The sequence below is a fragment of the Pyrgilauda ruficollis genome, unplaced genomic scaffold (genome assembly GCF_017590135.1).
Source record: "Pyrgilauda ruficollis isolate IOZ18807 unplaced genomic scaffold, ASM1759013v1 scaffold901, whole genome shotgun sequence".
NCBI lineage: Eukaryota > Metazoa > Chordata > Aves > Passeriformes > Passeridae > Pyrgilauda > Pyrgilauda ruficollis.
Window position 1 is genome coordinate 2409 of NW_024531056.1, and position 10722 is coordinate 13130.

Below are 10722 nucleotides of genomic sequence, written 5' to 3' on the forward strand. Positions count from 1 at the left end.
GGGGCTCCGGGGGGGATTTGGGGGGTCCCCTCGTCCCATCCGGGGTTCCCCGGTTAAAGCTGGGGACGGGGCAGCTCCCCCCGGGCTGGGGGGGGTCAGGCTGGGTTTTGGGGGGTCCCCGGGGGGGTTTAGCACCGAATTTTGAGGTTCCTTTAGCCCGGGAACGGGGCCGGGCCGTGCCGGGAGCCGGCGGGAGCAGGGCAAGGGGGGGAACAGTCTCCAAAATTCAAGTGAGACCTTTTTTTGTCTTTTTTTTTTTGTTTTTTTGGGTAAAAAAATCCCAAGAATTATCAAAAGAGCAACTCAAAAGCTTAATAAATAACGAGGAAGAGGGGAAAAAAAGCACAAAAAAAGTCCTTTCCTATTCAATATTTAAATAAGTTCGTTTATAAAAAGGATTGAGGGCTCCCCCTGGGCGGGGCCAGTCGGGTTTTTGGGGTGGGTTTCTGTTTTTTGGGGTTTTTTTTTGTTGTTGTTGTTTTTTTAAATACTTTTTTGTTTTGTTTTTTTCTTGGTTTTTTTATAGCCAAAGTCAGTGCAAAGGAGTATAAAAGGAAAAAAAAAAATAAAAATAAAAAAAAACAACACAACCCAACAGTTCCATGCCCTAAAGATGGGAGGGGGAAAATTGGGGGGAAAAAGGGAAATTTGAGGTGGGGAGGGGGATTTTTCCAACCTCACATTTTGTGCTCGGTGTGCACAATATAAAAGGGGAAATTTGAGGGAAAAATGGGAGGAAAAAATCAGGGAAAAAAGGGCAATTTGAGGCAGGGAAAATTTTTTTTCCAACCTCACTGGGAGGGGAAAATTGAGGGAAAAAATGGCAATTTGAGGTATGAAGATTTTTTTTTTTTCCAACCTCACATTTTGCCCACAATGTGGGAGAGAAAATGGGATGAGAAAAAGGGGAATTTGAGGCAGAGGAGTTTTCCAACCTCCCACACATTTTGTGTTTGGGAGGGGAAAATTGGGATGAAATCAGGAAATTTGAGACAGGAAAAAATAGTTTTTCCCAGCTCTTATCTTGTGCTCAGCAGGCACGATGTAGGACAGGAAAATTGGGATGAAATTGGGAAATTGGAGGAAGGAAGGGAGGGATTTTCCCACCTCACATTTTGTGTTTGCTGAGCACAATTTAGGAGGGGAAAATTGGGGTGAAATCAGGAAATTGGAGGCAGGAAAGGGCGATTTTCCCACCTCACATCTTGTGCTCACCACGCACGATGTGGGAGGGGAAACGGGAGGAGAAAATCAGGGAAAAAAGGGGAATTTGAGGCTGGGGAGGGGGGATTTTCCCACCTCACGTTTTGTGTTTGCTGAGCACAATTTAGAAAGGGAAAACTGGGGTGAAATCAGGAAATTTGAGGCAGGAAAGGGGAGTTTTCCCCACCTCCCGTTTTGTGTTTGCTGAGCACAATTTAGAAAGGGAAAACTGGGGTGAAATCAGGAAATTTGAGGCAGGAAAGGGGAGTTTTCCCCACCTCCCGTTTTGTGTTTGCTGAGCACAATTTAGAAAGGGAAAACTGGGGTGAAATCAGGAAATTTGAGGCAGGAAAGGGGAGTTTTCCCCACCTCACATTTTGTGCTCACCACGCACAATTTAGGAGGGGAAAATCGGGGTGAAATGGGGGAATTGGAGGAAGGAAGGGAGGGATTTTCCCACCTCACATTTTGTGTTTGCTGAGACAATTTAGGAAGGGAAAACTGGGGTGAAGTTGGGGTGAAATCAGGAAATTGGGGGCAGGAAAGGGGCGTTTTCCCCACTTCACATCTTGTGCTTACCACACACGATTTAGGAGGGGAAAATAGGGGTGAAATCAGGAAATCTGAGGCAGGAAAGGGGCGTTTTTCCCACCTCACATCTTGTGCTCACCACGCACGATTTAGGAGGGGAAAATCGGGGTGAAATCAGGAAACTGGAGGCAGGAAAGGGGGCGTTTTCCCCACCTCATATCTTGTGCTCGCCGCGCACGATGTGCGAGGAGAACTCGTAGCGGTCCTGGCTGCGGTAGCCGCAGATGTTGCACTCGAAAGGGTCCCTGAAGCCGTGGCAGCCCATGTGGATGGTGAACATGACGTGGTCCAGGAAGAGCACGCGGCAGTGCTCGCAGCAGAAGGCCCGCAGCTGCTCGCCCTCCTCGTTGAGCACCCTCAGGGACTCCTTGGGGAAGCAGCGCGCCGCTCCGTCCGGCTCCTCCTTGGGCTCCTCCTTGGCGTAGGCGGGGCTGTGCCGGCTGCTGCCGCCGCCCGCCCGCTCCTCCTGGATGCTCTCGGTGTCCGTGGAGTCCTGGCAGCCGTTGGAAGGCGAAGCCCCGGCATCGCCGGCGGCGGCGCGGCTGCGGAAGATCACCGGGATGCCCTCGGCGCCGTCCTCGGAGGCGTCGCGGCCCCGCGGCAGCTCGAGGCGGGCGGGCAGCGCCTGGATCTGGGTGTACACGGAGCTGATGACCGGCGTGACCTCGGTGATGCAGTTGGTGGCCAGGCGGAGCGGGCGCAGCGGGTCGCCGGCGCCCAGCAGGGACAGCGGGCCGGCGTAGGGCGGCTCCAGGGCGTGCCCGCGGGCCGGAACCACCTCCACGTCCTTGTCGAAGCCCGGGCTGACATCGAAGGGCAGCTCCGAGAGGGCGAAGCGCATCTGCTTCTCGCCTGCGGGGAGAGGGGGCACGCCGCATCAGAGAGGAGGGGCTGGGGCGTCCTCGGGGCACCCCAAAATCAGAGAGAGGGGCTGGGGGCATCCTCGGGGCACCCCAAAATCAGAGAGAGGGGCTGGGGCATCCTCGGGGCACCCCAAAATCAGAGAGAGGGGCTGGGGACACACTCAGGGCACCCCTAAATCAGAGAGAGGAATTGGGATGGGATGGGGAAACCCCAAAATCACTGAAAAGAGATGGGGGACACCCTCAAGGCACCCCAAAATCAGAGAGAGGGATTGGAGTGGGATGAGGGTACCAAAATTTGGGATTTTTAATTTGAGGGGCTTCTTTTAATTTAAGGGGTTAATTTTTACTTTGAGGGCAGACATTTTGTATTTTAGGGGGTTTTGTTAATTTGAGGGTTTTTTCTGTTAATTTGAGGGGTTTTTCTGTTAATTTGAGGACAGAATGTTTTAATTTCAGAAGTATTTTTCATTTGAGGGGGGTTTTTAAATTTAAGGGTTTTTTTTTTTTAAATTTGAAGGCAGAATTCTTTAATTTGAGGGGGTATTTTTTAAATTTAAGGGGGTTTTTGTTAATTTTAAGAGGTTTTTTGCTTATTTGAGGCCCATTTTGAGGCCATTGTGAGAGGGGATTCCCTTTCCTGCCCCACATCTCACAGGGGGGAATTTCCCCAACTTTTCCAGCCCATTAACCCCAAATTTCTGGGGCTTGGAGCATTTTCTCTGGGTTTTTAGTTAATTTGAGGGTTTCTTTTCACTAATTTGTTAAGGGGTTTTCTAAACTGTGAGGGGAAATTTCTTTAATTAAAGCTTTTTTTTTAAAAAAAACAAGCTGCTTTTCTTTCCACTTGAATTTATATTTTTCAATTTGAGCCTTTTTTTGTTAATTTGAGGGTTTTTTCATTAATTTGTAGTTTTTAATTTAAGGTGTTTTTTAATTTTCTTTTTAGTGTGAGGAAAAATGTCCTTAATTAAAGCTTTTTTTTAAAAAAAAAAAAAAAAAACCAAATGGCTTTTCTTTTATTTTGAATTTATTTTTTTCAATTTAACCCTTTTTTTTGTTAATTTAAGGTCCATTTTGAGGCTTTTGTGTGGGGATTCCCCTTCCTCCGCCGCCCCTCACCTCCCGCCGAGGGAATTTTTCCATCTTTTCCATCTTACCCACAAATTTCTGCGGCTTGGAGCGTTTCCTCTGGGTTTTTGTTGATTTGAGGAAATTTTTTTGGTTAATTTGCTGCTATTTTTTCATTTAAGGGAGTTTTTGATATGTGAGGGGAAATTTTTTAAATGAATTTTTTTTAATAGATTTTTTCCTTTAATTTGAAATTATCGTTGAATTTGAGCCGGTTTTTTGTAAATTTGAGGTCCATTTTGAGGCTTTTTGAGGGGATTCCCCTTCCCGCGCCGCTCCCCCTCACACCCGGCCATCCCTGAGGCCGCCCCTCACTTCCCGCTGAGGGAATTTTTCCATCTTTTCCATCTTTCCCTTACCTACAAATTTCTGCGGCTTGGAGCGTTTCCTCTGGGTTTTTGTTGATTTGAGGATTTTTTGGTTAATTTCCTGCTATTTTTTCATTTAAGGGGTTTTTTGAAATGTGAGGGGAAATTTTTGAAATTAATTTTTTTTAATAGATTATTTTCCTTTAATTTGAAATTATCGTTTAATTTGAGCCGGTTTTTTGTAAATTTGAGGTCCATTTTGAGGCTTTTTGAGGGGATTCCCCTTCCCGCGCCGCTCCCCCTCACACCCGGCCATCCCTGAGGCCGCCCCTCACTTCCATTTATATCTTCCAATTTGAGCCGGGTTTTTTCTTAATTGGAAGCCTTTTTGAGGGGATTCCCCTTCCCGCGCCGCTCCCCCTCACACCCGGCCATCCCTGAGGCCGCCCCTCACTTCCCGCCGAGGGAATTTTTCCATCTTTCCCATCCTTTCCTTACCCACAAATTTCTGCGGCGTGGAGCGTTTCCTCTTGGTGAAGCTCCCTGCCAGTCGCTCGATGAAGGTGGGGCGCTCAGGGTGCAGCAACGCCTCGGGCACCATATCCAGCTCCCGGATTTCCTCTCCTGCACAACGCAAACAAAGGGAAAAAAAAAAAAAAAAAAAAAAAAAAAAAATGAGCGGGGCGGGACGGGAGCTGCGGGCTGGGAGGGCCCCTGGGAGCGGCTGCCGGAGGCCGAGCTTACCCCGTGTGTGTCCCCGCGGCGCCGGCAGCCGCTCCCGGATCCCTCCTGCTTCCAGCGGGGCCCGCTCCTGCCGCGGTGAGGGGGGAGAGGAGGCGGCTTCAGGCCTGCGAGCGTTCCGCCAGCCCCGCCATTGCCCCCGGGGAGAGCGGCTGGGGATGGGGCCCGAGCTGGGGGATTGCGGCCGGGGATGGTCACGGAGCCGAAAAACCCTGCTGGGGAACGGGCCCCGAGCCTAAAAAGGCTGGTGTGAAATGGCCACTGAGCTGGGGGATTCCGGTCGGGGATGGTCAGTGATGCCGGAAATCCTGCTCTGAAATGGCCCCTGGATGGGGGGATTCCGGTCAGGAATGGGCCCTGATCCTAGAAATCCTGGTCAGGAATGGGCCCTGATCCTAAAAATCCCAGCCTGGAATGATCCCTGATCCTAAAAATCCTGCTCAGGAATGGCCCCTGGATGGGGGGATTCCGGTCAGGAATGGGCCCTGATCCTAGAAATCCTGGTCAGGAATGGGCCCTGATCCTAAAAATCCCAGCCTGGAATGATCCCTGATCCTAAAAATCCTGCTCAGGAATGGCCCCTGGATGGGGGGATTCCGGTCAGGAATGGGCCCTGATCCTAGAAATCCTGGTCAGGAATGGGCCCTGATCCTAAAAATCCTGGTCGGGAATGGGCTCTGATCCTAAAAATCCTGGTCGGGAATGGGCCCTGATCCTAAAAATCCCAGCCTGGAATGATCACTGATCCTAAAAATCCTGCTCAGGAATGGCCCCTGGATGGGGGGATTCCGGTCCGGAATGGGCCCTGATCCTAGAAATCCTGGTCGGGAAGGGAAAAAAAAAAAAAAAAAAAAAATCCCGGGATGAGCGGGGCGGGACGGGAGCTGCGGGCTGGGAGGGCCCCTGGGAGCGGCTGCCGGAGGCCGAGCTTACCCCGTGTGTGTCCCCGCGGCGCCGGCAGCCGCTCCCGGATCCCTCCTGCTTCCAGCGGGGCCCGCTCCTGCCGCGGTGAGGGGGGAGAGGAGGCGGCTTCAGGCCTGCGAGCGTTCCGCCAGCCCCGCCATTGCCCCCGGGGAGAGCGGCTGGGGATGGGGCCCGAGCTGGGGGATTGCGGCCGGGGATGGTCACGGAGCCGAAAAACCCTGCTGGGGAACGGGCCCCGAGCCTAAAAAGGCTGGTGTGAAATGGCCACTGAGCTGGGGGATTCCGGTCGGGGATGGTCAGTGATGCCGGAAATCCTGCTCTGAAATGGCCCCTGGATGGGGGGATTCCGGTCAGGAATGGGCCCTGATCCTAGAAATCCTGGTCAGGAATGGGCCCTGATCCTAAAAATCCCAGCCTGGAATGATCCCTGATCCTAAAAATCCTGCTCAGGAATGGCCCCTGGATGGGGGGATTCCGGTCAGGAATGGGCCCTGATCCTAAAAATCCTGCTCAGGAATGGCCCCTGAACTGAGGGATTCCAGTCGGGGATGATCCCTGATCCTAAAAATCCAGGTCTGGAATGGTCTCTGATCCTAAAAATCTTGGTCTGAAATGGCCCCTGATCCTGGGAATCCCAATTTGGAATATTCCCAAAAATCCCACTCTGAAATGGCCCCTGATCCTGGGAATCCCAATTTGGAATATTCCCAAAAATCCCACTCTGAAATGGCCCCCGATCCTAAATATCCCGGTGGTTCCAGGGGCCAGGAATGCCCCAATTTTGGCTTTTTCCCAGGAAAATTCAGCCTTGCTGCAGCTCCCGAGGCTGGAAAAGGCTCCGGGAAGTTCTGGGAATGGGGGTTTGGGGTCAGGGATTTGGGATCTGCTGTGGGGGCGCGGACTCACGGCACCGGGATCACATTCCCAACATTTCCACCCCTTTTCCATGGATTTGGGATCACAATCCTTCACTCCCACTCCTTTTCCATGGATTTAGGATCACATTCCCAGCCCTTTTCCATGGATTTGGGATCACAATCTTTTACTCCCACTCCTTTTCCATGGATTTGGGATCACATTCTTTTACGGACTCACGGCACCGGGAGCACATTCCCAACCCTTCCACCCCTTTTCCATGGATTTGGGATCACAATCCTTCACTCCCACTCCTTTTCCATGGATTTAGGATCACATTCCCAGCCCTTTTCCATGGATTTGGGATCATATTCCCAACACTTCCACCCCTTTTCCATGGATTTGGGATCACATTCCCAACACTTCCACCCCTTTTCCATGGATTTGGGATCACAATCCCTCATTCCCAACCCTCTTCCATGGATTTGGGATCCCAAAGCCCCATTTCTTGTCCCCAGGGGGTTCAGGATCTGGGATTTTTGTGGGATTTCCCTGGGATTCTTCCAGGATTTTTCTGGGATTCTTCCAGGATTTTTCCAGGATTTCCAGACCCACCTGTCTGTTCGGGGTTTTCCTTTGGAGGCTTCCTTTATCCGTGGATTTGGGATCCCAGTTCCCCATTTCCCACCCCATTTCCTGTCCCCAGGCGTTTGGGATCCGGGATTTTTGTGCGATTTTCCTGGGATTTCTTCGGGATTTTCCTGGGATTTTCCCAGGACTTCTTCAGGACTTTCCTGGGTTTTCCTTGGATTTTTTCCCAGAATTTCCCTGGGCTTTTTCTGGGATTTCTCAAGGATTTTTCTGGGATTTCTCCAGGATTTTCCTGGGATTTTTCTGGAATTGCTCCAGGATTTTCCTGAGATTTTTCTGGGATTTCTCCAGGATTTTTCTGGGATTTTTCCAGGATTTTTCCAGGATTTTTCTGGGATTTCTCCAGGATTTTCCTGGGATTTTTCTGGAATTGCTCCAGGATTTTCCTGAGATTTTTCTGGGATTTCTCCAGGATTTTTCTGGGATTTTTCCATGATGTTTCCAGGATTTTTCTGGGATTTCTCCAGGATTTTCCTGGGATTTTTCTGTGATTTTCCTGTGATTTCTCCAGGATTTTCCTGGGATTTTTCCAGGATTTTTCCAGGATTTTTTTGGGATTTCTCCAGGATTTTCCTGGGATTTTTTTGGGATTTTTCCAGGATTTTCCTGGGATTTTTCCAGGATTTCCCTGGGATTTTTCTGTGATTTTCCTGTGATTTTTCTGAGATTTTTCCGTTATTTTTCTGGGATTTTTCCAGGACTTTTCCAGGATTTTCCCTGGATTTTTCCGTGATTTTACCATGATTTCTCCAGGATTTTTCTGGGATTTTTCCATAATTTTCCCCTGGGATTTTCCTGGGACTTCCCTGGGATTTTTTCCAGGCTTTTCCTGGGATTTTCCCAGGATTTCTGTGGGATTTTTCCATTATTTCCTGGGGTTTTCCCAGGATTTTCCCTGGATTTCTCCAGGATTTTTCTGGGATTTCTCCAGGATTTTTCTGGGATTTTTCCCTGGGATTTTTCCAGGACTTTTCCAGGATTCACCTGTCTGTGCAGTGTTTCCCTCTGCAGGAAGCCGTGGCAGCGCTCCCTTTATCCATGGATTCGGGATCCCATTCCCACCCTATTTCCTCTCCCTGGGGGTTTGGGATCTGGAATTTTTGTAGGATTTTTCTGGGATTTCCCTGGAATTTTTCTCCAGGATTTTCCCTGGATCTCCCTGTGATTCTTCCATTATTTCCCTGTGATTTTCCCAGGATTTTTCTGGGATTTTCCCAGGATTTCCCTGGGATTTCCCTGTGATTTTCCCAGGATTTTCCCAGGATTTCCCTGGGATTTCCCTGTGATTTTCCCAGGATTTTCCCAGGATTTCCCTGGGATTTTTCTGGGATTTTCTCTGGATTTTTCTGGGATTTTTCCAGGACTTTTCCAGGATTTCCCTGGGATTTTCCCAGGATTTTTTTGGGATTTTTCCGGGACTTTTCCAGGATTTCCCTGGGATTTTCCCGGGTTTTCCCAGGATTCACCTGTCTGCGCGGGGCTCTCTCTCTGCACGAAGCCGTGGCAGCGCTCCCTTTATCCATGGGATCCCCCCCATCCCATTTCCTGTCCCTGGGGATTTGGGATCCGGGATTTCCGTGGGATTTCCCTGGGATTTTCCCGGGTTTCCCCAGGATTCACCTGTCTGCGCGGGGCTCTCCCTCTGCAGGAAGCCGTGGCAGCGCTCCCGGTGCTCCTCCAGGCTGCTCTGCTGCTTGTAGCTGCGGCCGCACGAGCTGCACTTGTAGGGCTTGCCCACGGTCGGGGACGAGACTGGGATGGGGAAAGGAACAGGGAGTCAGGATTTGGGATCTGGGATTTGGGATCTGGGATGTGGGATTTGGGATGTGGGATTTGGGATGGGGGATTTGGGACCCAGGATCTCCCGGTATGAGCTGCACTTGTAGGGCTTGCCCACGGTCGGGGACGAGACTGGGACGGGGAAAGGAACAGGGAAATCAGGATTTGGGATCTGGGATTTGGGATCTGGGATGGGATCCATGGTATGGGATCTGGGATCTGGGATTCGAGATGCAATGGGATGAGATTTGGGATCCGGGATCTGAGATGAGATTTGGGATCTGGGATGGGACCTGGGATATTTGGGATATCTTCCGGTATGAGCTGCACTTGTAGGGCTTGCCCACGGTCGGGGACAAGACTGGGAATGGGGAAAGGAACAGGGAATCAGGATTTGGGATCTGGGATTTGGGGTTTGGAAATCAGGATTTGGGGTTTGGGGTTTGGAAATCAGGATTTGGGATGTGGGGTTTGGAAATCAGGATTTGGGACCCAGGATCTCCCGGTATGAGCTGCACTTGTAGGGCTTGCCCACAGTCGGGCACGAGACTGGGACGGGGGAAGGAACAGGGAGTCAGGATTTGGGATCTGGGATGGGGGATTTGGGATTTGGGACCCAGGATCTCCCGGTATGAGCTGCACTTGTAGGGCTTGCCCACGGTCGGGGATGAGACTGGGAATGGGGAAAGGAACAGGGAATCAGGATTTGGGATTTGGGATGTGGGATCTGGGATTTGGGATGGGGGATTTGGGACCCAGGATCTCCTGGTACGAGCTGCACTTGTAGGGTTTGCCCACGGTCAGGGATGAGACTGGGAATAATGGGAACAGGACATGGAAATCAGGATTTGGGATTTGGAAATTAGGATTTGGGGTTTAGAAATCAGGATTTGGGATATCTCCTGGTACAAACTGCACTTGTAGGGTTTGCCCACAGTTGGGGAGGAAACTGGGAATAATGGGAACAGGACATGGGATCAGGATTTGGGATCTGGAAATTAGGATTTGGAATATAGGATTTGGGATCTGGGATATCTCCCAATACGAGCTGCACTTGTAGGGCTTGCCCACAGTCAGGGAGGAGACTGGGAACGGGGAATGGAATGAGGATTTGGGATGTGGAAATCAGGATTTGGGATTTGGGATTTCTCCCAGTGCTCCTCCAGGCTGCTCTAGTTTGGGATTTGGGATATGGGATGTGGGATTTGGGCACGAGCTGCACTTGTAGGGCTTGCCCACCACTGGGGAGGAAACTGGGAAATGAGGATTTGGCTACACCCTAAACGGATAGTTCTAGACGGACACGGAGAACTGGATTCCTTTAGGATTTTCCCTCCCTCTCCCCCCATTCCCCACCGCTCTCCACCCTGTGAAAAACCCCAGGATTCCCCTGTGAACCCCAACCAACAACCCTGAAGCAGCACTGGGGGACCCCTCCCCACCAAACCACGGCTTCTGTCCCTCATTCCCAAAATCCCCAGCCCGTTCCCAAAATCCCCAGCCCGTTCCCACCGGAATGGGTGCGCAGGTGCCCGCTGAGGGCGTCGCGGCGCCGGCAGGCGTAGGAGCAGAAGGGGCACTTGAAGGGCTTCTCCCCCGAGTGCAGCTTGATGTGGCGCAGCAGGTTCCCCTTCTGCGTGAAGGAGGCGCCGCACTGCTGGCACTGGAAGGGTCGT

At 51.1% G+C, this 10722-nt stretch overlaps 1 protein-coding gene across 1 annotated transcript; it reads right to left on the reverse strand.

Moving 5' to 3' along the window:
* Positions 1-1842: 1842 nt before the first annotated feature.
* On the reverse strand, positions 1843-10718 carry IKZF4 (IKAROS family zinc finger 4; the record flags this gene model as incomplete). Its single annotated transcript, XM_041489195.1, has 4 exons — positions 1843-2646; positions 4595-4720; positions 8888-9019; positions 10559-10718. Coding segments are annotated over 4 exons (1116 nt in total), but the record flags the coding sequence as incomplete, so codon positions are not given.
* Positions 10719-10722: the final 4 nt, after the last annotated feature.